Raw genomic sequence first — 27,151 nt, forward strand, 5'->3', positions numbered from 1 at the left:
TTTAGCACTTTTTGAATGTATATATTGTCCTTGGGGTTTGTATCCACATGGCACTATTTGCATATTGAGTACCTTTATACTCATTTTGATACTTTATTGCAATCTTTGCACAATGAGTACATATGTACCATATGTACCAATATATTTTTTCTGTTTGACACTATGCACCAACACTTGTCTTTTATCAGATTTGATTGATTTTATACTAATTACCTCGAGGGCCTTTATTTATAACTTAAGTATTATCCTTTCTATGTATCCTGTTGTGTGCACATTGTGGTTTTAACCTGTCTATTACTGTGATTTGCCTTATTGCTATATGTAAATAAAATATATATATATTTCTAATATATTGATTTCTTGTCTGGTATTCCTCCTTTCTAATCTGTGCCTTGGTTTGCCTTTTACTAAGGCATCTTATAAGTAGGATTGATGGTGGATATTAATCCCTCGTCCTCAAATATTTCTTTTCTACAGTCAATGATGAAAAGGTGATTGAATAGAAAGATTGTATGGTATATTGTGGAGGTTATTTAAAGACTTCATATTTGCTTTTTCCCCCCCTGAAGATCCAGTAGCTGAAATTTGTCAGAAAAGACAGAACTCAATTGAAAGCCTGTCAGTCTCCTTTCCTGAACACAGTCATTAGCACATATTCCGTTTTTATTGGCACCATAGACCACTATGTATTGACTCAGGAGTTGGCAACAATGTGCACTTTGCTTCATATTATCCAAAGGGAGCCAAGTGTCTGGGTCCATATGTTCTCCTTCAATGTGATATTTCATTCATAAAAACACCAAATGCAGGCGATTGATGTAGGTCAGGGCAGGATCTAAATACTACTCTAAATGGCAGCTACGTAGCCGACTAGTATGTCTAGGAATACATCAAACCTTTCCATTGGTGGCAGAGGGTTCCATAGCAATGCACTGTTAGATGCCACATGGATATCACAGCAGCAGTGTAGTCCACTATAGCATCCACTGGGCCAAGAAAAACAACATCTTCAATGTTTTACATTTTTGCTTTGGATAAGGCACTGCTCAAATAAATCTAAATATGATACTGATCTGTTTTCTGCAGGTTGGAACTCCCGAGGATGCAGTCAAGAGGTGCGCATTACAGATATCTTGGGCTCTCGACTATTTTCATGGTAGAGGGTTGGTGCACAGGGACCTGAAGCCAGACAATGTGTTGCTCATCAACAAAGATTCTGATCAAATTAAGCTGAGTGACTTTGCTTTGACCCAACCTGTAGGAAACTCATCCATGTTGCATAGTATCCTGTACATGTTTCCAGAGTTGAGTGACTGGAAAGAAAGAGAATATTTAATCTTGAGCCCTATTATAGATACTTGGGCATGGGGGGTGGGGGGGGGTCTTTGTTGCTTTGACTGGATATTTCCTTTGGTTCAAAAGCAATGGAAACTGATGCAATGTACTGACTACATCAACTGGAAACCATGTCCAGACTGTGCTCCACCTGCTCATCGAGAGAGGTTAAGAGAAGCCATAAACATGTTTGGCCAGGTCTTCTCTCCATATCCCTTTTGTAGTCATCCTGTTCTGTCTTCAATTAGCTCAATTTTCCCTGGATAGCAAGAGTCTTGGACTATGGCATCAACCTGGCAGTTAAGGAAAAGGAATTGGTAATAGAAGGTGGAGGATAACAGCTTGAGCTGTTTTGTAACTTGCTGTATAGATTACTGTAGTGATAAAATAAGGCCTTATGTTATGTTTTTTCACCATATGTTTTCTGTCGTATATTATATTGATTGCTAATCTTAAAATATACATTTTACCAGTCACCTCTGGGCTTGTTCTTTATAGTTTGTGTAACAGCTTGAGTTTATGATCATGTGTTACTTTCTGGGTTCTGTATCAAGTCTTGAGACAGACGCCTGAAAGCCAATCATACTGACCCAGACAAATCACACTGCTCTCTTGGTTCCCATGTAAAAACAATCTAAGACGTCATGCAGGGACATGGTGCCATGGTCATTCTTACCAGATCCTGTTGATAGAACCTTCTGAGAGGTCCACAATTATGGGAAGCAGAAGCAGCTTTAACAAGTGAGTATTGCATGAAACGCCTGTCATTTTTATTCTGAAGGTTTTGTATAAAATTGACAATCTACGGAAAACTCCAATGCCAGGGAGGTCTGTCCATAAGTTTATGCAAACATATGACTTATTCTGCCATCTTACTTCATACTGTAAGCATCATTGACGATTTCACGTGTCCAGTACTCAGCCATTTGAAACATCAGTATTCATTTTAATCAAATGATGTCAGAAGATGGGCAGCGCCAACTGCACATGGCCAAGGAATAACACAACAGCGCAGGCGCCGGGACAGATACAAACAACGCTGAGGAGGTGGCGCCCAAGGGGGTATGAATGACGGCTGTGCTGTGTCTGATTAGGAAGGAAAGTCCCACCTCCGGGACGGTTTCACGGTATGAGGGGGCACATTTTATAAGTGTTTATTTCAGCGTGTGCAAGGAGCATAACTAAAAGAGCCACCTTGTCCAAATGCAGCATTAGTGCTGCACAAGGTGGCCCTTTTAGTTACAAACACCTGGGGGGAGGGGGGGTGACAGGTTCCCTTTAGTGTCTATAGTTAATGACCATACATTTTAGTCATCTATTCCTTTGCACCTTATGCACTCGAAGCCCTTTTATTGCCGCTACCAAGTGTCTCATTTACCTTAATACTCAATGGATTGCAATAATGACTTGGTATACGTAAGTTTTATTTGAAAGAGGGTTACTATAATGTTTTTGGCCTCACTTAATTGCACACGCCATGGAGTCTTCCATATTAAGACATTGCTTATTGTATATTTATGACAGGTCTTGTTTGGGATAGGCATCTAAAAATTGAACACTTACATTAATCCTAGTTTTACCAATTTTAAACAGACAGCATGTCATCTATACACCTTTCTATGGTGCTATGAATATTCATATTTATTCATTTTTGGCTTCTTTTATGCTCCTTATTACTGTTTATATCTACCTGTATAGATTATATACTGAGCGGCAAAAGGTTTTTTAGGAGACCTTTCCTCTTTCAGGATAGCTCTTTGATCTTCTAAGATCAATTTTCTCAATCTTTATCCTTTAGTAAATGAGTTATATGCAGATTGTTCTTTTGATTATTGCTTAATATTCTTTATTAGTTTATATACTCCAGTTTATCACCGTCTGCTTTTTAATTAGGACCATTTCAGTACTGAGAATACCAGATAGTCCTCTGGTTATAATCCAGCTCTTTAGGCATTTTATTTACAAGTGAAGAAACTCTAGGTTATGATAATTTCAACTATTTTGTGAATCTAACCCCTTTAGTTTAACTTGAGGTAGACATCATTGGTGTTACTTTGTGCATTTGCAATATTATTGGAACCTTTAGCAGAGACAATAGTTCCAGGTGCTATAAAGTATCTGGGGTATCAATATTTCTCCCCACATTCATAACGTTATTAGGTCAAATATATTGTCCCTCTTGGAATTTAGAAGGAAAGTGCGAATGTGAAGAAAACTCATCTGTTTGAAAGACTTTGTTATTCACGATCCCCATCTCTCCCTTATTCTATATGCCATTTTAAATTGACCAGAATGTCCCCTAGAAAAAGCCTCAATATTTTGCATGGAATATTTGTGCAGAGTCATGAATGGAGGGGCCGACAGCCAAGAAATAAAGGTTAAGAGTATTGTACCCTAATTTAAAAAAAAAAAAAATCTCGTTTTTTAAGTCAAAAACCCTAAAGTATTCATGATTTTTGTTGGAATATTTGTTAGGGCTAGCGGAACGCACCAAATAATTAGAGAAAAGGAATAAGGTGCGTTCGCAGCCCGGGGTCCACCGTGCAGAGATGGAACCTGCTGCTAAGCAATGACGGACTATATGGCGGTACAATGAGAACACACACACGGGTTAGCTTCACCCTGTGTGAAAGAAGCGAACCCTGTTGCATTACAGGGCTCCACGTAACAGAAATAATAAAGTAGCACGAGAGTGCATGCGGTGCCACACTGACGAACGCCACTAACCACCCAAACTTGGGTTTGGAAAGCGCGGTGATAGCGCACGGCGCCGCACTGGCGGTCACAGCAATAGACGCTGTTTGTGTACTATGTTGGTAAAGTCGGGCGCTAGATTACAATCATCCTCCTTACGCGAGCATTCAAAAACAAGGGAGGGGATGATTAAAGAGCGACTTCCAATCACAACACATAAACAAGTGTATACTAGCACATGGCCGTGCGGCCATGCAAACCTTTTATAGATGCAGAAACTTCAGGACCTTCCTAGAGGACCAATAGGAGCTACTGCAGTCCCTAAGCATGTGACCCCAGACCTCCACTGAGAGGTCTTCCTTTGGGCATGCTCAGAAGGGGAAAAGCAGGACTTGGTCCCAGAGACGTCTGCTCACCGCTGATCAGTACAGGCTACAGTGGCAGAGCCTGGAAAGGCAGCAGTAACCCTTTGCACAGAAACAGACTGAGCGAGACGCTGGGACCGACGTCTCCGCTGAGCAGGCTCCACTGCAGCTGATGCAGAATGAGAGACCGCAGCAGACAAGGTTCGAGATTCCCCCTGTGCAGCGGCGGGAACTCAACTCCTAACAATATTTAATAGTATAATGTATGAAAAATGTAATTCTCATATTCCACTTATATACACTATGGGTGGTGGGGCAGGGGAACAGATGCTGAAGATGCCCCTAGCTCACATAATGACTGCAGTAGAAGTGGGCAGGATCTGGTCACATGTGATTTTGATCTTCTCCCCCTCTGGGTGCCGACAAAAGGTTAATGTAGGATGACTGCAAAGTGATACCAAGATGGACAGTATTGAAGAGGATGGTTGGCAGAGCCGATTCTGTTAGTTTGTGCTGCTCATTGTATCACATGTTGTGCTTAGATCTGCAGAGTATCATGCACTGGATTACATAAGCAGAGTATCTCACACAGTAGTTAGATATGCGGTGCATGTCACATGATGGGATTAGATACTTGGCTCAGTTGTAACATCTATATGAGGACATAGGATTAAAAAGGCTACATCAGACAGACTTGACACAAGCCACTCCAACAGGTAGATACCAGAGAAATCCTGACACCCTTTGGACCCATTGGATTTCTACCTACAGATGGGCTGCTGTCTGGAGGTGTAAACCAGAGAATGGAATGGTCAAAGCTAAGAATTTGCTTAAAAGACAAAATCAGGATCTAATCATTAGGAAAAAATAAGTAGAGATAAAAACAAGGAGCAATTAAGAAAAAAAAAAAAGTAGGAGTGAACCAGTAGCACAAGATCTGTAGCTTCCAGCAGTAAGCTTCGGTGTGGTGCTCAGCAATTGGTTGGAACAAATCACTCCAGCTGAACAGCACACATCTATACTGCCAGACTTCACAACACTACAGGTCCCAGCCACCCAAACCCAAGTAGCTGGACATAAGCTTGTGCCGTCCAGAGCTTCTGGTTCCAACGTCTCTTCTATCATGAGTAGGGTTGAGCGAAACGGATCGTTCATTTTCATAAGTCGCCGACTTTTGGCAAAGTCGGCGTCTCATGAAACCCGACCCGATCCCTGTGTGGGGTTGGCCATGCGGTACGCGATCTTGGCGCCAAAGTCGCGTTTTGAATGACGCGTTTAGCGCCATTTTTTTAGCCAATGAAGGAGTGTGGGCAGAGCGATGACATAGGGGTTAGGGGCGTGCACGGCTATCATCATTTTAGCGCTTGTGCGCAGCAGGGATTTGCAATGTGTAAAACGAAATTCTCGGGGCTGGGACGGAGGGGGAGAGAGAGAGAGAGAGAGGGAGAGAGAAAAAAAAGAAAAAAAAAATCCCCATTGACGTGCATAGGGTTTTGTGTTCCGGCCGATCCTCGACTTTTCGCAGTAATCGGCCGATTTCGCCCGACTCGACTTTTCAAAAAGTCGGGTTTCGCAAAACATGACTCGACCCTAAAAAGGTCAAGGTCGCTCAACCCTAATCATGAGCACTGCCTGCAGAGTAACCATGACTGCCTGGCTGACAGAAGATTTTGCAGGAGCTGGTGGAGAATTGGCAGTAAACCTCTCCTTTTATGAGGGGCCTCCTGACCCTTAGAACCAAGTTTATTTGGATACAGAATCTTGCACTTCCCAATAGGGTTTTTGGCATTTATATTCTTGCCAGAACCCAGGACCTCTTCTAGGCCATAACCCCTTCAGGGTACAAGATATCTTACAGACCCTCATACCACACATGATTCCAGGATTCTCTGCACCTCATGCTAAAATGTCATTTAGACAAAACTTATATTTGCGCTAAAGAGCCAAAGTGTCTAGATGTCAAAGTGATGTTCCAGATCAATAAAAAGCTGTGTCTGTAAAGTTAGACCATAAATCCTAAAAAGTTGTGCAGAACAGGATAAACAAATATATTCAATAGGATAAAAGTTAATATATAATTACCTCTGCATGGGAAGATAGCAATGTGAAAATAATGATCTTGTGTCGAAGGGTCCTTGTAGTGGACAGGTTACAAACCGTTCACTGTCCAGTAAAATGTAGCGCGTTTGCCACAAATTTTCCAGAGCAAGTAAAGGGCAGATTATTCGTAATAGAGCCGCCAAGGCCTGGGGAAGGAATCTGTATTCCGAAACATGTAGGATTGTGGTCGTCTGTGTGCACTGTAGCCAGTCACGTGAGTAATCACGTGACCATGACGTCACACAAGGGCCTGCAGCCTCTCTGTGCATTGTCGGCTCTATTCCGGATATCATGCCGTTACTGGCTGCACGCAGCAGTTTGGCACATTTCAAGAGGGGCGTCTGTCACCAGCCGGGACGGCGCCCCCAATACTTGGGAATAATCTGCCCTTTACTTGCTCTGGAATATTTGTGGCAAACATGCTACATTTTACTGGACATTGAACTGTTTGTAACTTGTCCACTACAAGGACCCTTCGACACGAGACCATTATTTTCACGTTGCCATCTTCCCATGCAGAGGTCTTTAAATATTTTTTATCCTATGTAATATATTTATCCTACTTGGAACAACTTTTTAGTGTTTATGGTCTTCACTTAACAGACAGCTTTTTATTGATCTTTTTATCATCACTTTGACATCCAGACACTTCGGCTCTTTAGCGCAAATATAAATTTTGTCTATATATTACTTTACATTGGAAAAACAGAGTGGTATTGTCCTATTTGCTGCAAAAGATCGGAGACTTTGGGCAGCGCCCCTGGTTGGTTATATATTCATAAAATGTCATTTAACTTGAACTGGAGGAGGGTTTCTGTCTGGTGAATTGAGGAATTACATGGCTTGAAGAGGGACTTCTGAAGTAGATTGGGCATCTTAAAAGATGGAAGTTTCAGGTGGAAAGCTGAAGGGTTAATGACCTTGATTATCTCAAAGACCAATGAATCTGGGACCCAACTTGGCAGATGGAATAATAAGCTTAATATTTACTGTTAAATATTTCTTGTCCAATCAAGTCCAAAGTTGGGCCTCCAGAATGTCTTAGTAGCTGAGATCTGACCACCCTGCACCATCTTAAAGTACTCTCTGACTTCAGACCAGATATAATTTAATTTAATCTACACATTTCACAACCTCTGGAGTATCCATCAGTGGTTGAAGAGGAGCCAAAACAAGAAAGCAATACAAGATTACAGAAAAATGTACCATATATACTCAAGTATAAGCCGAGAATTTCAGCCTTTTTTTTTTAGGCTGAAATTGCCCTTCTCAGCTTATACTCGAGTCTTTCCCAGGGGTCAGCAGGGGAGGAGGAGCGGCAGCTGTCTAATCATACTCACCTGCTCCTGGCACGGTCCCTGCTTCTCCGGGCGCTGACAGCTTCCTGTATTGAGTGGTCACATGGTACCGCTCATTACAGTAATTAATATGGACCCGACTGCTCTCATATGGGTGGAGCCACATATTCATTACTGTAATGAGCGGTACCATGTGATCGCTCAATACAGAAAGAAGGTGACGGCGCCCGGAGAACCAGGGATGTGCAGGGACCGCACCAGGAACAGGCGAGTACGACGGGGCAATGCGCGATATTCACCTGTCCCCCGTTCCACCGTCGGAGCAGCTCTGTCTTCAGCGTCCTCTGCAGTGACGCTCAGGTCAGAGGGCACGCTGCCGCAATTAGTGTGCGTGCCGCTCTCTGCCTGAACTTCAGTGCAGAGGATGCGGAAAACACAGCGGCGCCCAGCGGTGGACTGCAGAAAGGTGAATATAGCAAGTGTCAGGAGCCTGAGCGACGAGAGGAGAGTATGTGATTTTTTTTATCGCAGCTACAGCATATGGGGCATAGTAGTCTATGGAGCATCTTATGGGGCCATAATCAACATTTGTGCAGCATTATATGGGGCATCTTATGGGGCCCATCATGAACTGTATAGAGCATTATATGGGGCTCCTGATTCAATATTGATATTCAAAAACACTCACCCTACTGATGTCTCAATTAATTTTACTTTTATTGGTATCTGTTTTTATTTTTGACATTTACCAGTAGCTGCTGCATTTTCCACCCTAGGCTTATACTCGAGTCATTAGGTCTTCCCATTTTTTGTGGCAAAATTAGGGGTCTAGGCTTATACTCAAGAATATACATCCATGTAACATTATTTCCCTTCTGAGGGAAGGTCAGCAATGAAGTCAATGGAGACAGAGTCTAAGGAATCCTAAGGGGGAGTAGAGTCTTGAGAAAACTGGTGGGACAGGTTTGGGGTGCCATGGCATGCACCCAAGAGCACATTCTCTACAGTCTAACTATGGTAAACCACGAAAAAAAAATCCTTGTTACCAGTCAGATGATATTGTTAATTCCAGGGTGACCTGCAAGCACAGAATCAAGAGACTCCTAGCGAATACAAATGCAAAACTGGGGAGGAAAAATTTTTTGGGTAAGGTAGAGTCAGGGGCTTGCTCTTGGGATCTACAAATCTCGCTAACAAAAATCTAAGGAGACAGAAGACACAACTATACCCTCAGCTAGAATAAGAACTATTCAGATTGAGAAAGACAAACTTGGGGAGAATGCACCAGCTTGCCTAGGGTTGAGTCTCATCACTATTGCCAACTATCCACAATTTCTTATGCCATTAGTCCTATTAGATGAAAATTTGTGAAAAAGGTACATGGACAAAGTTAAGAGCGAGTCAAAGTACCTTGCTATGACCGCATCAACCTCAACAATAAAAGATGATAAACATCAGGCTAAATCATTATCAGATCACACAAAGAACCATTCCTTTAAGGGTGCTGTCAGATTGCCGTATTCCTCGAGCATGAATCGCAATGCAATCCTTGGACATGACCACTACTCTCCTGACAGCATATGTTTCTACACAGCAGTCATGCTCCAGTCAGGAGAGCTGCGGCCAGTCTGAGGATTGTGATGCTAGTGTGAGTAATATAACAATCTGACTGCACCCCAACTTAGGCCGGCGTCACTCAGCGTATGAAAATACGGTCTGTTTTTTACAGCTGTAATACGCAGAAATGTTCCCAAAATAGAGATCCGTAGTCAGGGTGTGGCAGCGTATTTTGCGCATGGCATCCTCCGCATGTAATCCGTATGGCATCCGTACTGCGATGTTTTCTCGCAGGCTTGCAAAACCGACATCTAATGGATTTATGGGCTCAAATGTTCGTTAAAACATATATACTATATGTCAGTGAGACACATATATACCGGTATTTATATTTCATACAGCGCTAGATATCATAAAAGCCGGTAATTCAATTACCGGCTTTTCATTTCTCCTTCACAAACCCGACAGGATATGAGACATGGTTTGCATACAGTCAACCATCTCATATCCTTTTTTTGCATATTCCACACTACTAATGTTAGTAGTGTGTATGTGCAAAATTTGGGCGCTGTAGCTGGTAAAATAAAGGGTTAAAAAGCGGAAAAAATTGGCGTGGGCTCCCGCGCAATTTTCTCCGCCAGAATGGTAAAGCCAGTGACTGAGGGCAGATATTAATAGCCTAGAGAAAAACCATGGTTATTGGCCCCCCTGGCTAAAAACATCTGCCCCCAGCCACCCCAGAAAAGGCACATCTGGAAGATGCGCCTATTCTGGCACTTGGCCACTCTCTTCCCACTCCTGTGTAGCGGTGGGATATGGGGTAATGAAGGGTTAATGTCACCTTGCTATTGTAAGGTGACATTAAGTCAGATTAATAATGGAGAGGCATCAATTATGACACCTATCCATTATTAATCCAATAGTACGAAATAGTTAATAAAACACACACACATTATTACAAAGTCCTTTAATGAAATAAATACACATGGTGTTGTAATATTTTATTAGACTCTTAATCCACCTGAAGACCCTCGTTGTATTAAAAAGGAAAACAAATCAACAATATCTCATACCTTCCGTCGCTCAGGTCAAGTCCCACGATATAAATTCATCTGAAGGTGTTAAATCATTTTACACCCAGGAGCTTTGCTAATGCAATTGTGCTCCTGTGTGTAAAACCCCGAGGAATGAATGTAAAGCAGGGGAATGTCCTGTAGTTACCTTGAGTCGTGGTGAGGCGCCCTTTGCGGAAGCCCACGCCAATTTTTACCGCGATTTAACCCTTTAATTTAATAGCTAGAGGGCCAAAATTTTGCACATACACACTACTAACATTAGTAGTGTGGAATGTGCAAAAAAAAAGGGATATGAGATGGTTTACTGTATGTAAATCATGTCTCATATCCTGTCGGGTTTGAGAATGAGATAGCGAAAGCCGTCAATTGAATGACCGGGTTTTATGCTATCTAGCGCTGAAGAAATATATATATATACACTAGATGGTGGCGCGATTCTAGAATATGTATGCGTAGTACATTGCGCCGCCCACGCAGTACATTGCACAGCCCACACAGTACATTGCGCAGCCCACGCAGTACATTGCGCAGCCACGTAGTATATAGCACAGCCCATGTAGTATATTGCGCAGCCCACGTAGTATATTGCGCAGGCCACGTTGTATATTGCCCAGCCACGTAGTATATTGCCCAGCCCATGTAGTATATTGCGCAGGCCACGTTGTATATTGCCCAGCCACAGTCCGAAAAATATGGTAAATGATACATCGCTGGAATCAGGGTCTCCTTGCCTAAATCAGGCTGCTCTCGGATCAAGTAGCAGCTACCTAGTGACAAATTCCCTTTAATGACTTTCAGTTGGGTTTTATCATTACCCACGACCTTGACCATTGCAGGTAGCAAGTCGCACACAACTTTAACCCCTTAACTCCATGTAATTGCAGTTCTTCCACATGTGGTGATTTGAATGTTTTGGGGTCTTTTCCAGACATCGCTACTCTAAAATTGTTGGTTGGCAGCAAGTAGTAGACGAGTTACAGACGCCTTTTTGGTCACTTGATATATGGAGCCAATATACAGAGTGTTGGGATCCCATCTGTGAGTGCAAGCGGGCGCTCATCCATATGGATCGAATTCTTCATCTCTAGGCACACTAATCTTGGGTAACATTCATGCAGACTGTGTATAATCCAGAAAATACACAGGAGTAACCAAAGAACCCAGGCTTGTATTACGTATTCTTTGTCCGGCCGGTACACAACACTAGCTGTGCGTCTAATTGCATTGCCCAACATCAAAAAATGCTGATTGTTTGTGAATGTCGCTAATCTGATGTTTACCTGCAAGCGGCTAGAAGGCTGCTGCCCCACATAGGTGGTGGTTTATCTTGTATTGTATGGTATGTATGTGTGTAATAAATATATTAGTGTATGTATGTGCACCCTGAGTGGGTGAGTGTTCTGTTGAGAATCCTGTTGTCCTTGTTTCTGACACCAGTAGCCTTATACTTCTGTGCTCCATGTCCAGCTGTTAGTCACGCTGTGTATGTGTGCTGCCAATAGAGGGCGCACACGGGTCGCAGATTTCTGGAAATACTCGCAGGTAACATCCTAAGGGCATTGTCTAGAAGATTTATATGGTTGCCCTGCACTAAAGGTTGTCCTTTAGCCTGTGTACAGTACAATTATCAGTCATTGTTTAGGACCCTGTATCAGGGGCGTAGCTAGAGCTTTTGCCGCCCGGGGCTGTTCCCGAGTTTGGCGCCCCCCTAGAACGTATGCGATTTTCACACTTAGTCATGTACCGACGAGCTCCTCTCCCTTAAGCTCCCAATGTTCAGTGAAAAACTGAGAGAAGCAGAAGAGAAGCTCGTTGTTACAGGACCATGAGTATGAAAATCGCATATGAGTGACGTGTCCATGTGTCGACGACTGGAACCTGCAGAGGTGAATCCTGACATCGCAGCTTCTGAATTCTCACAACTAATGCATTGCACACTTTTAGGATTCTCCCTGGCCGGTGGACAGTCATGTCAGCACAAGCATGCGCTTTGTATACTTCCGACCACATTCCGACTAGACGTGCCTGGCCTCGCTCAGTTCATTTTCATAGAGTGAGGCCACACATGTCTAGTCAGCACGTGACCGCATGTATGTAAATCGCCAGCACCAGAGAATCCTGACAGTGTGCAGGGTGCACTGTGAGAACTCAGAAGTCTGCAGTCACAAAGAATGACTGCAGACTCATTACAAACCTGGACATCCCCTTTAATGCTCCTAACATAAATAAAAACATGAGAGTTAGTCAGTATCACAAATAACATTTACATCCATGTACCTGATAGATGACGTCGCCTCTGGAGCCGTTCTTCTTTTCTTCATCTTGTCCAGATCCCATGATGAGTTTTCTCATCCACAGCCGTCTCTGCAGACTTCCATCTTCTCCATTCTTTTGCAGAAAGTCTCCACATGACGCCCTTAAAGATACAAGTGTCATTATAATGCTCCTGAATAAAAAATTTCCCCGCACTATATTGTCTGCATAAAATATGACCCCCACACTGTCCCTCTTATGGTACTTGCTCTTCACACTGACCTCCCCTTTCTATACCGGACCCCTCTTCACACTGACCTCTCACACTGTGTCCCCCCTATAGGGCCCAGTATTTATACTGTACTCTCTCATCACACTCCCCCTCCTTTGTATACTGTCCCCTCCTGGCTGTGCCCTTACACTGTCCCCCATGCTACGCATGCACACATCCCAACACCCTCACTCCCCGTACTCTGTCCACATACGTTTTTCACATCGCTACTCATACTGTGTCCGCATACATTCCCCTGTTTGACCCCAAGCTGTCTGCACCCATCCCCCATACTGTTTCCTCATATATGCCCCCCCATCTCCCCCTTTGCTCTTCATTTTGTGTCCTCAGATCTCCCCCACACATTAAATCCCCCCATCCCCATGACAAATCTCCCCCCACACACAATAAATACCCCATCTCCACTCACATTAAATCTCCCCCCACAATAAATCCCCCCATCTCCACTCATATTAAATATCCCCAATCCAATAATATATCCCACTATCCCCACTCACATGAAATCCCCCCCCATCCCCACTCACAGTAAATCCCCCCCAGAATATATGCCCCCCATCCCCACTCACATTAAATCCCCCCCACAATATTTTCCCCCATGCCCACTCACAGTAAATCCCCCCCTGCACCTTCGGTGTCTTCAGCTCCACTCACAGTAAATCCCCCCCACAATAAATGCCCCCATCCCCACTCACAGTAAATCCCCCCCACAATAAATGCCCCCATCCCCACTCACAGTAAATCCCCCCCACAATATATGCCCCCATCCCCACTCACAGTAAATCCCCCCCCACAATAAATGCCCCCATCCCCACTCACAGTAAATCCCCCCCACAATAAATGCCCCCATCCCCACTCACAGTAAATCCCCCCCAAAATAAATGCCCCCATCCCCACTCACATTAAATCCCCCCCACAATATTTTCCCCCATGCCCACTCACAGTAAATCCCCCCCTGCACCTTTGGTGTCTTCAGCTCCACTCACAGTAAATCCCCCACACAATAAATGCCCCCATCCCCACTCACAGTAAATCCCCCCCACAATAAATGCCCCCATCCCCACTCACAGTAAATCCCCCCCACAATAAATGCCCCCATCCCCACTCACAGTAAATCCCCCCCCCACAATAAATGCCCCCATCCCCACTCACAGTAAATCCCCCCACAATAAATGCCCCCATCCCCACTCACAGTAAATCCCCCCCACAATAAATGCCCCCATCCCCACTCACAGTAAATCCCCCCCACAATAAATGCCCCCATCCCCACTCACAGTAAATCCCCCCCACAATATATGCCCCCATCCCCACTCACAGTAAATCCCCCCCACAATATTTTCCCCCATCCCCACTCACAGTAAATCCCCCCCACAGTATATGCCCCCATCCCCACTCACAGTAAATCCCCCCCACAATATATGCCCCCATCCCCACTCACAGTAAATCCCCCCCACAATATTTTCCCCCATCCCCACTCACAGTAAATCCCCCCCTGCACCTTCGGTGTCTTCAGCTCCAGCCTCCACTCACAGTAAATCCCCCGCACAATATATGCCCCCCTTCCCCACACAGTAAATTCCCCCCCTGCACTTTCGGTGTCTTCAGCTCCATTGGAGCACTTACCACCGCTCTGTGTCTCCTGCTCTGCCGCGCAGGTGAGTGACGTCAGCAGCGTGATCACATGACCTGATCACGCTGCTGGCATCGCTCTGACCCGGCAGTCAGAGCTTCAATTGTACTCGCATCACAGATACGAGTACAATTGAACACTGGGAGCCGGCGCGCCGCAGCTTCTCTGTGCCGGCTGTCAGCTTGACAGTCGGCACAGAGAACAGCTGACTCCCAGTGCGGGGGGTGACAGAATGCAGCCGCCGGGGGAGACACTGCGGACCGCCGCTTTAGGCGGCCCGACTGCGCCCCCCTGCCGGCTGCTCCCCCCCTAGATACGCCACTGACTCACCCCCGCATTGTGCCGCCCCCCCGCATTGTGCCGCCCGGGGCGGCCCGCCCCCCCCGCACCCCCCTTCCTACGCCACTGCCCTGTATTGTTATCACACCTACCTACATAGGTAGAAGTGATTTTTCCTTTCTTAACCCTTTCACCTCAGTGTGTATCTGACAACACATTCATTTAATGGAATCTGACATCAGAAAGTCAGGTTTTTCTGTTACATTTATTTAAAGAAACAAAAAACGGTGAAATCTGTGGCACTATATGTTATGTCTTAGTCTGTACGCGTCTTCTCTGTAATGTAAAGTGCTGTGGAATACGTTGGCGATTGTTATGATCCGGTGGTAGGATCTCAATACTGACCTGACACATATGACCAGAATATAGGACAAGTTCTGGGGATGTGGAAGCTATACTGACCGCAATCCTGATCCTATCCACAAACACTAAAGGAAGCTGTGGAGCGTTCCTAAAATCCTAGACGCCTCGTTCACAGCCTGAGAAACTGACTACCCCTAGAGAGAAAGCAAAGACCTCACTTGCCTCAGAGAAATAACCCCAAAGTTATAGTCAGCCCCCCACAAATAATAACGGTGAGTTAAGGGGAAAAGACAAACGTAGAAATGAAACAGGTTCAGCAAATGAGGCCCGCTAACACTATATAGACTGAAAATAGATAGGAGTCTGTGCGGTCAGTACAAAACTATCAAAAATAAACCACGCAGAGAATACAAGAACCCCCACACCGACTCACGATGTGAGGGGCGCACTCTGCACCCCAGAACTAACCAGCAAGCGAAAAATCACATATAAGCAAGCTGGACTGAACTCATCATATATAGAGAAACGTTTTCAAGGAAATAATGAGCAAAATGAACAAACAAACTTAACTTCTCCAGCAGGAGACTGGTCACAAGGAATATTCAGGAGCTCTCAGAAACAGGACTGAATACACCGACAGCAGGCAACAAATGAAGGTCCAGGTGAGTTAAATAGGCCCAGCAATATCGCTAAAGGCCACCAGAGGGAGCCCAAGAACAAACTCACACAGTACCACTCATGACCACAGGAGGGAGCCCGAGAACGGAATTCACAACAGGCGATATAGAAATAAAAGTGAATGTAGTAATTTTTGTTTTGTCTAATATCAGTCTATAATTAAAGGGAAATATTGCAATTTTCACACTGACCATTAGGGCCATTCATTCCAGATATCTTACAAAATTCTGTTTCAGGAAACAACATATGTACATAAACCCCTGACCACATCTTTTGTATTGAAGCATCTAATGAGCATATACACAGGTCATTGTCAAGGGAAGGGGAGCTGGGCCATCACCTATTGTGATTGATGGGTCATTTCTTGCCAGCTGTATAAAGAGGTGTTATCTGCCATTGTATCCTGCCTCTGATGATAGTGAGTCTGCTAACAATGTATAGCACATTGTATTTTTAGTTTTGAATGTCTTTATGAAATATTTGCAGAGTCAGGGACATAACATATTTGTTAAATTTAACCGTTGCACATAAGAATATACCCAAGCAGCAAACTGCGTCATCTCGATTTGTTAGTGTGTGTACTATGCAGACATCGCAGTTTTGCAGAAGGGGAAAAAAAAACCTCCAGTTTTGGGAAAATTAGGTTAAACCTGCAAATCGAGCAGTGTGTAAGTATTCCCTCAATCTCCGCGGGCAGGCTGCTTTTTGCATGATGCACATTGTGTATATCTTCTGTTCTGTTTGATATCTCCTTCTTACAATAAATAACTTGCATCTGTACTTTTCACAGGTTGCTGTAGACTCACTCGCCGTGAAAATGGCAGACGGCAATTTTGATCCCTGTGAGTGCATTTGCTCCCATGACTATGCAATGCGAAGACTGATAAATCTGGTAAGGATAACATCTGACTCTATAATTCAACCTAAAGGGGTTTTCCCATCCCCAAGACCCTATCCCAATATGTAGTAAGTGTAATAATATTAAGGAATGCGTCCAATTAAAAATGTAATATAGTTCTTCTAATTTGCTTTGTTGTTTACCCCATGTGCAGGGCATTGTAGAAGCTTGGATATTCATTACAACCGCTAAAAACAGTCACTATATGAGTGGCCATAATCAGGAATACCTAAGCTACTGCCCTGCACAAGGGGTTAGCGTCATAGGAAATCAGAAGAACTATACTACATTTCTAATTGGAGGAATTTGCTAATAATATTATTATTGCACCTGCTACAAATATATATATACTGTCTCTATCTATCTATCTATCTATCTATCTATCTATCTATCTATCTATCTATCTATATACACTAGATGGTGGCCCGATTCTAACGCATCGGGTATTCTAGAATATGCATGTCCACGTAGAATATTGCACAGCCCACGTAGTATATTGCCCAGCCTCATAGTATATTGCCCAGCCACGTAGTATATTGCCCAGTTACGTATATTGCCCAGTGACGTAGTATACAGCACAGAGCCACGTAGTATATTGCCCAGTGACGTAGTATATTGCTCAGCCACATAGTATATTGCCCAGTTACGTAGTATACAGCACAGAGCGACGTAGTATATTGCCCAGCCACGTAGTATACAGCATAGAGCCACGTAGTATATTGCACAGCAACGTAGTATACAGCACAGAGCCACATAGTATATTGCGCAGCGACGTAGTATACAGCACAGAGCCACGTAGTATATTGCCCAGCCACGTAGTATATTGGCCAGTCACGTAGTATATTGCCCAGCTACGTAGTATATTGCCCAGCCACCTATGTCACAGGTTAGAAAATAAACATATACTCACCTTCCGAGGGCGCCTTGTAGTAGTTCTGTTGCCTGTGTGCGGTGCCGGCGGCAGCTTCCGGTCCCAGGGTGTGATGTCGCGGTCACATGACTGTGACGTCACGGCAGGTCCTTCTCGCGCGGTCGCGCAGGACCTGTGATAATGTCACGGTCACATGACCGTGATGTCATGGCAGGTCCTTCTCGCAGACCATCCTTGCCACCGGAACCTGCCGCTTGCAAGGAGCAGTCACCGGAGCGTCGCGAGGAGCGGGAAAGGCGGCGGAAGGTGAGTATATAATGATTTTTTATTATTTTTAACATTAGATTTTTTTTACTATTGACGCTGCATAGGTAGCATCAATAGTAAAAACGTGGTCACACAGGGTTAATAGCGGTGGTAACGGAGTGAGTTACCCGCGGCATAACGCGGTCCGTTACCGCTGGCATTAACCCTGTGTGAGTGGTGACTGCGGGGAGTATGGAGTGGGCGCCGGGCACTGACTGCAGGGGAGTAGGGAGGGACTAATTGGACTGTGGCCGTCGCTGATTGGTCGCGGCAGCCATGACAGGCAGCTGGCGAGACCAATCAGCGACTTGGGTTCCATGACAGACAGAGGCCGCGACCAATGAATATCCGTGACAGACAGAAAGACAATCGGAAGTACCCCTTAGACAATTATATAGTGTGTATATATATATATATATATATATGTGTGTGTATGTGTATATATATATATATATATATATATATATATATATATATATATATATATTATATTATATTATATTATACCTTTGAGTGATCTGATTTTTTTCCTAATTACCTGTAGTTTCTGCAGAGTGTTTTTTGCTTTATGAAGCCTATAATCTAGAGTTCATTGACAAGCTCTATATTAAGCTTCCCACTAGTCGCTCTCAATTCACTGCTTAATGGCCTAAACCACCAGGTTTTTTGCAACGGCTGGTTAAGATGTATGACCCAAACAGAAAAACAACCTCTTATGCAACGTTCTGGTGACTTTGTTACCTCAGTAGTTGTAAGCCAAAACCAGGAGTGGGTGATAAATGCAGAAGTGGTGATGTGTTTCTATTATACTTTTCCTCAGATTGTTCCACTGCTGGTTTTGGCTTCCAAATACTGAGGTAAAATACTGACTAAATACTGAACGTGTGACCGTGGCCTTACATAAACTCTGTGTAGAAAGCCTTCCATGTTGGAACATGCGCTATAATTTGACATCAGAGGTGGAGGATCGGGGTTAAGAGGTGCCTTGTGATAGGTTTTTCTTCTTCGTACAGTAACTTGTGTAACTGTTTTCATCTCCCATGTACCATATTTTCCCATTTTCCCGTTTTCCCTCTTTCCTGCAGCTGCGGCAGTCTCAGTCTTACTGCACGGACGTAGAATGCTTACAGGAACGTGAGTATATTTACTGTACTATTCAGCATCAGGTTTTTCTAGGTGAAATTCCAATTCACATCTGGATTCTTTGGCCTCCGTTGCAGGTTCTCTCATTTTTGCCGCAAATAATCTTCACAGAAAGCAACGCTATTTTTTTTTTTTCCCCCCCCAGCAAAATGAGATACACTTCGACCAAAGGCAACAGATCACATAAAAATAAAATGCAATGTTTTGTCTTATTACAAGCGTAATTCAAGCCTATGTAACGACATCTCATCTACTGAAGAACTGCCCATAATCAGAGCAGCAATTAAAATCCGGCTGTGGTGACGACGTGTCCTCCATAGCCTCTTATTCTGAATCGGGGTGCCCAAACCACAAGGGTGGAAACAGCGAGGACCTCTAAAATTTCACATATTGACAAATTTAGAACATCCTGTTGTAAATAAACATTTCCCTCGGAGGGTTTATTATTTTAATTTAGGCTGTTAAGCCTGGTAAAGGGGTTGGTCACCCTCATAGTTCAGTCCTGAGCCATGGGTTTGTGCTGTATAAGGAGGGCAGGTGTTGGCCATCCATGTGTCGTCTCTGGAGAGTGAGGACGGTGTTAGTCACACACCGGTATGAGGTATAAAGGTGCGCTCAGGAATTTTCAGTTTCCACCAGAATGAATGGCAAACGAGATGGACTGGTTTCCACTCCTGTTCTGAAATCTCGTAGTGGGAGCTTAGTGACAGCACTGACATACCCGGGAGCTGACTGTAAATGGACGTTTATTGCGTAGATACAGGAGGGTGGTACCAAGCGATTGGCATAATCTACAAGGCTGGTACTACGTTACCAGGTTTCCTTCATGATGGGCTCCTTCACGGGCTCTGACTGCTTACATGACTGATACAAATACGGCGAGTGATGAAGATGCAGCTCACTGTTGAAATCCGCATCATCACATGTAACCACAGAGAATGAAAGCGAAACGGTTCACCCAAAGCTTAGTCCAGCCGGTAGATGAGGAGTCCTTGTTTTAAGACCCAGAGCAAATTGCTGAATTCTCCTGGGAAAAGCCACCGGCAGCCATGCGTTGGACATGGAGTAGCAGGGAAGATGCCGTATTGCAGGGGGCGTTCAGATGAATGGCGGTCTAAGCACTCATGCGGCTGCTCTCCATTCTGGGTCATAGATGATGTTAATTATAATCTTTTATGGAACGCCAACATATTTGATAGATTTATTTTTACATTTCAATTGTAAAAATGTATTCCAAGCAATCTTTAATCCATATATTATCCAGTTGTTGTTTTTTCTCACCAGTACCAGGACCCAATACTTCTTCCAGTGATGGAGGTGTAAGTATTGCAATGATCGTCATGGCCTGGCTTGTCATCGGTTTTACCTTGTACCTGCTGAGACCCAGAAGTCTCCGAGGATCAAGAGCTACTGGAAAACCCACTACGCCACATAATGTGAGTGCTGGAAACCACTTTGAGTGTTTTTTTGGTTTGTATCATGTTGTAGACCATCTTTAACTATTTTATCCACCTCTTGTCTCGTCGGAGAGCACTGCAGCTCCAGGAATCTTCCTATTTGCTCATAGCAGGTTTGCCTACAACAACCATGCTGAACTAATTTTGATATATGATCGTGCAGCGATTATAATTCCCGTTACCGGCTTTTATTTAATAACCTCCTGTAACTGATGAAGGTCACAATTGACCGAAACGTTTTTCTGTATTTACTACAATAAATTTTTCCTGCTGCATCCTACCTTAAGTTGAGTGCTAGGTCTCTTACTATTTGTCTATATGGTTTGGGAACCTGTCCTCAGCACCCCTTCTCTAGTAGTGCTCACGGTTGAACTTTCCATAAATTGTGTACGGACTGCCCAGCAGATCCTTTTTAAAAAGATCATTATCCTCTTGAGTAAGGTCTGATTAATTGCCCAGTATGAGATGCAGCATTATATCTTCTATTTTGTATACTCCAATATTCCTACAGATATGTCCTTCCTCAGAGTGTACAACTACAGGAAATCTGACACTTTGACAATTTATTCAGAACCAGGACTGGGTTTTCATAAATGTACAAAATGCCTATTTTTTATTGGCAACACTGTAGGGGAGGTCACGCTTGGTCCTCAGGGCTGATGAATAATTATTCATGAAGTGGATGCTGGCATGTAGCTGTGACTGAGCAGAATGTTAATAAAGAACATTTTGTGTCTCTTGGGCCCCATAGATGCAAGAAGACTTGTGATTAGGGGAAAAATACCAATTTATGAGAAAAAAATGGGTGTATGGTAATAAACATATGGCAGGCGTTGAGTGGAACATTATATCTGTCTGACAAAGCTGGTCTTAGTGATCTAAACTCTGTCAGATGTCTCAGTGTGTCTCCAGCATGGTCACTGACTACATGCCTCTAAGGTATAAGCGCCATCCTCCGGTGATAAAGGGCGAGAGCTTCCATCTTCAGGCCTGGATTTTCCCAGGCAGGGGATCAGCTCCATGTGACCATTGCCTTAGTGATTTAGTAAAGGTTGTTTGTTAGTAACACATCCCAGTGATTCCTTCCACGTTTTCAGTAATTTCACACCATAATTGCACAAAATAATATATATTCAAAATGCAGGTCTTCTTTTTTTTTTTTACAAACATAAGCTCCAGTCCTGCTACATCTGCACGAAAATAATCACCTTTACAATTATTAATACTATCAATTTAATGTTTTTATTTTAAAGTAACCTTAATATCAGGGTGCTTTACATACAATTAATGTGCAAATAGGGTTTACAGTACATATGCAACCTACAGTAGAAAATTAGTATATGAGCCAAGATTGAAGAACTGGTTCATAGGGAGAACTCTAAAAATAAAAAAAAAAATTAGTAAAACTGTACCTTTCTATTCACAGGACCGCAGCCATGAACCTCCCGCTCCACCAGTAGACTAGCACCCCGGGCATCTCCATAGAAGATTTACATGAAGGAACATCAGCCGTGTATTGTACTACCAAAAAATGGCGACTCAAACATAGATATAACACTAATTGGAGAACCATGAGTCAAGAAGTTGCCAAAAACAATTAGAGCAAAAAGTACAAAATTTATTAAAGATACATCAATGTCAGAATGAAATATTACCAATTACAATAAAGTAACAGAGTGACTAAATCCGTGGATACAGTGGTGAGCTGAGAACACCAGTACGGGACAACAAAATCCTGGATATATAGATATGTAATACATATGCTGTCACAGAGTGTGCACTAAAGACTATCTGCCAAAAACAGGCAGCCCAGCAAAGAAATATGGAGGTATAATAAAATGCAATGCAGGAGTGCTACAAAAGTAGCCGGGAGCCAAAGCACACACAAAATAAGTAAAGCAATTAATTACCCATGTGGGATGATATAGAGGTCCCGTCCGGAGCCCAGTCACATACCCCAACGCGCGTTTCGCGTTTGAACGTTGCCGCTTCCTCAGGGGGCGTGGCTTAATTGAGGTCTCAGTCCCATATAAATAGCGGTCACATCCGATCATGTGACCAAGTGAGACTAGTAAAAAATGCGCATGCGTGAACCGCAAATCCAGCGCTGTGCGTCCCAAGCCTCATTCCCGCGACGTCGACGCCGGTCATGTGAGCGGGCGGGCACCACGCCCACAACACATGACACGGGACCGCGGCACAGGAAGAGGTCGAGAAGTATCACAGGCCAGATTATGCGGTAACTATAAAGTGACAGTGCAGGAGAAAGTGCAGAAGTGATGAATAATAAAATACTAATATTTAAATAATATATTATGTAGCGCTAAATAATGCGCGTGCGCGAATAATGAATATAAGTGATAAGGTCCCCGAAGCCCAGTCACCAGGATCCCATAATGGATGTCGGTACTAAAACCCACCCATATACGAGATCTAAAAATCAAAGGGGAACTGGACAGGGGAATAAATATTAAGAAAGTGTGTACAATGGAAAAAAAGTTTTACAGTAAATGGTAATAACAACAAATATAAAAATAATAAAATATCCCAGCGGTGTACATAAGCGAGCCCACAATTGAGGACATCCAAAAAAGACACATTCTCCAATAACTAATATGGAACAATTAGCCATAAAACAAATGTGACAAATCTTCAATTAATTATTTCCACAGAGACCATTGTTCACAATTTTATGTATATAGAGATTTTTTTCACGGTTATGATGTCCACTCTAAATTCTTATGATGTTAAATGTTGAAGTTTGTAGGTCTTCATTCCACTCCAACCTCAAATTAATGTCCACAAAAGGCAGACATCACATGGACACCGTCGGGAAAAATACACACTAAAATATGAGACAAAGACACAGAATTAAAAACTGATATGGTATGGTGAGAGCAACAGGAAAAGCTGGAGGACAGGGAAAGATAAACTTGCATATCTCAAAGATAAGAGGAAAAGCCATGTGCCTCATTGAGGCCTATGGGCGTCATTGTGCCCAATGTGGAAATCCAGCGACACTCTCTTTGTGCCAGAATGCGCTTGATGTTTCCACCTCTAATGCCACACTTAACAAGGTCAATACCACGTACCATAAAGGATTTCGGGTTACACCCATGAAGCTGTCGAAAATGACGTGGTATTGTTTTCAATTGTGTCACGTCTGTCTCATTTGCAGCCGCCAATATATCTCGCACATGTTCCCGAGTACGGGTGCCCAGACGACGAGATGTTAGACCAATATAGATCTTAGGGCAACTGCATGTAGCGTAATATACCACATGGGTGGTATTGCAGTTTATATGGTAATTGATGGAAAAGATTTTTTTACCATCCGCAGATTCAAAAGTGGCGGTGCGACAAACATTAGAACAAGAGACACAATCACCACATTGATAGCAGCCATGAGGTGGTCCACCAGATCCAAAACTGTATGTATGTATCTTGGGGACATAGTGACTTGACACCAGCAGATCCCTGAGATTTTTACTACGTCTTGCGGTCATTGAAGGACATCTTGTCAGGCATTTAGACAACAGTGGGTCGCTATGGAGAATGCTCCAATGTTTTTGGAGACAGTCCCTCATAGTAGACCACTCACCATTGTAGGTAGAAATAAATCTTACCACATTTTGCTGTTCAGAAGTTTTAAATTTCTTTTTACCAGTGTATAGCAATTCATCACGTGGTGCATACTTAGCTCTTAAATACCCCTTATTGATGCTTCTGTTGCTATACCCCCTAGTCTGGAACCTGACTTTCAAGTCAGCTGCCTGAGCTTCAAATTTAGTGGTGGAGGAGCAGATCCGCTTCATCCTAAGATGCTGACCAACTGGGATGGCTTTGATTGTACTGTAAGGATGGCTTGATTCAGCATGTAAAAGTGAGTTGACCGACGTGGACTTCCAAAAACATTGGAGCATTCTCCATAGCGACCCACTGTTGTCTAAATGCCTGACAAGATGTCCTTCAATGACCGCAAGACGTAGTAAAAATCTCAGGGATCTGCTGGTGTCAAGTCACTATGTCCCCAAGATACATACATACAATTTTGGATCTGGTGGACCACCTCATGGCTGCTATCAATGTGGTGATTGTGTCTCTTGTTTTAATGTCTGTCGCACCGCCACTTTTGAATCTGCGGATGGTAAAAAAATCTTTTCCATCAATTACCATATAAACTGCAATACCACCCATGTGGTATATTACGCTACATGCAGTTGCCCTAAGATCTATATTGGTCTAACATCTCGTCGTCTGGGCACCCGTACTCGGGAACATGTGCGAGATATATTGGCGGCTGCAAATGAGACAGACGTGACACAATTGAAAACAATACCACGTCATTTTCGACAGCTTCATGGGTGTAACCCGAAATCCTTTATGGTACGTGGTATTGACCTTGTTAAGTGTGGCATTAGAGGTGGAAACATCAAGCGCATTCTGGCACAAAGAGAGTGTCGCTGGATTTCCACATTGGGCACAATGACGCCCATAGGCCTCAATGAGGCACATGGCTTTTCCTCTTATCTTTGAGATATGCAAGTTTATCTTTCCCTGTCCTCCAGCTTTTCCTGTTGCTCTCACCATACCATATCAGTTTTTAATTCTGTGTCTTTGTCTCATATTTTAGTGTGTATTTTTCCCGACGGTGTCCATGTGATGTCTGCCTTTTGTGGACATTAATTTGAGGTTGGAGTGGAATGAAGACCTACAAACTTCAACATTTAACATCATAAGAATTTAGAGTGGACATCATTACCGTGAAAAAAATCTCTATATACATAAAATTGTGAACAATGGTCTCTGTGGAAATAATTACGGTAATTGAAGATTTGTCACATTTGTTTTATGGCTAATTGTTCCATATTAGTTATTGGAGAATGTGTCTTTTTTGGATGTCCTCAATTGTGGGCTCGCTTATGTACACCGCTGGGATATTTTATTTTTTTTATATTTGTTGTTATTACCATTTACTGTAAAACTTTTTTTCCATTGTACACACTTTCTTAATATTTATTCCCCTGTCCAGTTCCCCTTTGATTTTTAGATCTCGTATATGGGTGGGTTTTAGTACCGACATCCATTATGGGATCCTGGTGACTGGGCTTCGGGGACCTTATCACTTATATTCATTATTCGCGCACGCGCATTATTTAGCGCTACATAATATATTATTTAAATATTAGTATTTTATTATTCATCACTTCTGCACTTTCTCCTGCACTGTCACTTTATAGTTACCGCATAATCTGGCCTGTGATACTTCTCGACCTCTTCCTGTGCCGCGGTCCCGTGTCATGTGTTGTGGGCGTGGTGCCCACCCGCTCACATGACCGGCGTCGACGTTGCGGGAATGAGGCTTGGGACGCACAGCGCTGGATTTGCGGTTCACGCATGCGCATTTTTTACTAGTCTCACTAGGTCACATGATCGGATGTGACCGCTATTTATATGGGACTGAGACCTCAATTAAGCCACGCCCCCTGAGGAAGCGGCAACGTTCAAACGCGAAACGCGCGTTGGGGTATGTGACTGGGCTCCGGACGGGACCTCTATATCATCCCACATGGGTAATTAATTGCTTTACTTATTTTGTGTGTGCTTTGGCTCCCAGCTACTTTTGTAGCACTCCTGCATTGCATTTTATTATACCTCCATATTTCTTTGCTGGGCTGCCTGTTTTTGGCAGATAGTCTTTAGTGCACACTCTGTGACAGCATATGTATTACATATCTATATATCCAGGATTTTGTTGTCCCGTACTGGTGTTCTCAGCTCACCACTGTATCCACGGATTTAGTCACTCTGTTACTTTATTGTAATTGGTAATATTTCATTCTGATATTGATGTATCTTTAATAAATTTTGTACTTTTTGCTCTAATTGTTTTTGGCAACTTCTTGACTCATGGTTCTCCAATTAGTGTTATATCCATAGAAGATTTGCACGACCAAATGAATCATGACTGGCCAGACTACTCTGAAGCGGATGATTATTCTTTCATTTCCTTTCTACTAACGCCTATCGATATTGGGCATTGCATATCCTGAGATACATGGCGGATCTGGGATGTTTGGAGCATGTCGTCTAGTTCCAGATTTCCTTGCAGTAGGATAACTCTTTTCTTGTAAATCTAGACCGAATGCAGCACTGTAAACTTTTTTTTTTTAGTAATCCCTTGTCTGGACTATTTCAGCCTTACTATAACCTTGACCGCGTATCGCCAATGAAGGATCCTTTCCGTCAGAAATCCTCAACCCCAACTACCCTGCTCCCTTTAAACCATACCCTTTAACTACCCAAGGAATTGAGCCGAAGACATAAATTTCTTTTGGATAATTTGGCCACAGCGGCCATTTTATTAACAAACAAATACATGAATAACAACATGTAAACATTGTAAATATAAAAACCTCGAGGGGAGGGTTCTTGGAGCTAAAAATCTGGCTCATAATAGGCCGAAAGCCTACCACAAAATTTAACCAAAAAACACGTATTTACCCTCAGCCGTAACCACCAGCTCGAGGGCACCATGTAACCCATTTCGGGCAATCCA

At 43.3% G+C, this 27,151-nt stretch overlaps 1 protein-coding gene across 2 annotated transcripts; it reads left to right on the plus strand.

Moving 5' to 3' along the window:
• Positions 1 to 16,675: 16,675 nt before the first annotated feature.
• On the plus strand, positions 16,676 to 26,800 carry LOC143787604 (small integral membrane protein 14-like). 2 transcript variants are annotated; one of them, XM_077276611.1, is made up of 5 exons: positions 16,676 to 16,809; positions 19,078 to 19,126; positions 20,420 to 20,571; positions 22,019 to 22,070; positions 26,526 to 26,800. In XM_077276611.1, the coding sequence occupies exons 1-4, from the start codon at positions 16,735 to 16,737 to the stop codon at positions 22,055 to 22,057; spliced, it is 315 nt and encodes a 104-aa protein (XP_077132726.1). In that variant the 5' UTR covers positions 16,676 to 16,734; the 3' UTR covers positions 22,058 to 22,070; positions 26,526 to 26,800. The 2 variants fall into 2 exon arrangements, with proteins under 2 accessions (XP_077132726.1, XP_077132654.1); XM_077276539.1 differs by lacking the exon at positions 26,526 to 26,800 and having other exon boundaries at positions 22,019 to 22,317.
• The last annotated feature ends 351 nt before the right edge of the window (positions 26,801 to 27,151 follow it).

Source organism: Ranitomeya variabilis, chromosome 1, assembly GCF_051348905.1.
Source record: "Ranitomeya variabilis isolate aRanVar5 chromosome 1, aRanVar5.hap1, whole genome shotgun sequence".
Classification (NCBI taxonomy): Eukaryota; Metazoa; Chordata; class Amphibia; order Anura; family Dendrobatidae; genus Ranitomeya; species Ranitomeya variabilis.

Coding starts and splice junctions, on each gene's coding strand:
- LOC143787604 (XM_077276611.1), top strand. CDS start 16,735: ATGGCAGACGGCAATTTTGATCCCTGTGAGTGCATTTGCTCCCATGAC. Junction 16,810..19,077: donor TGCGAAGACTGATAAATCTG/GTAAGGATAACA, acceptor TCTTTCCTGCAG/CTGCGGCAGTCTCAGTCTTA. Junction 19,127..20,419: donor CGTAGAATGCTTACAGGAAC/GTGAGTATATTT, acceptor TTTTCTCACCAG/TACCAGGACCCAATACTTCT.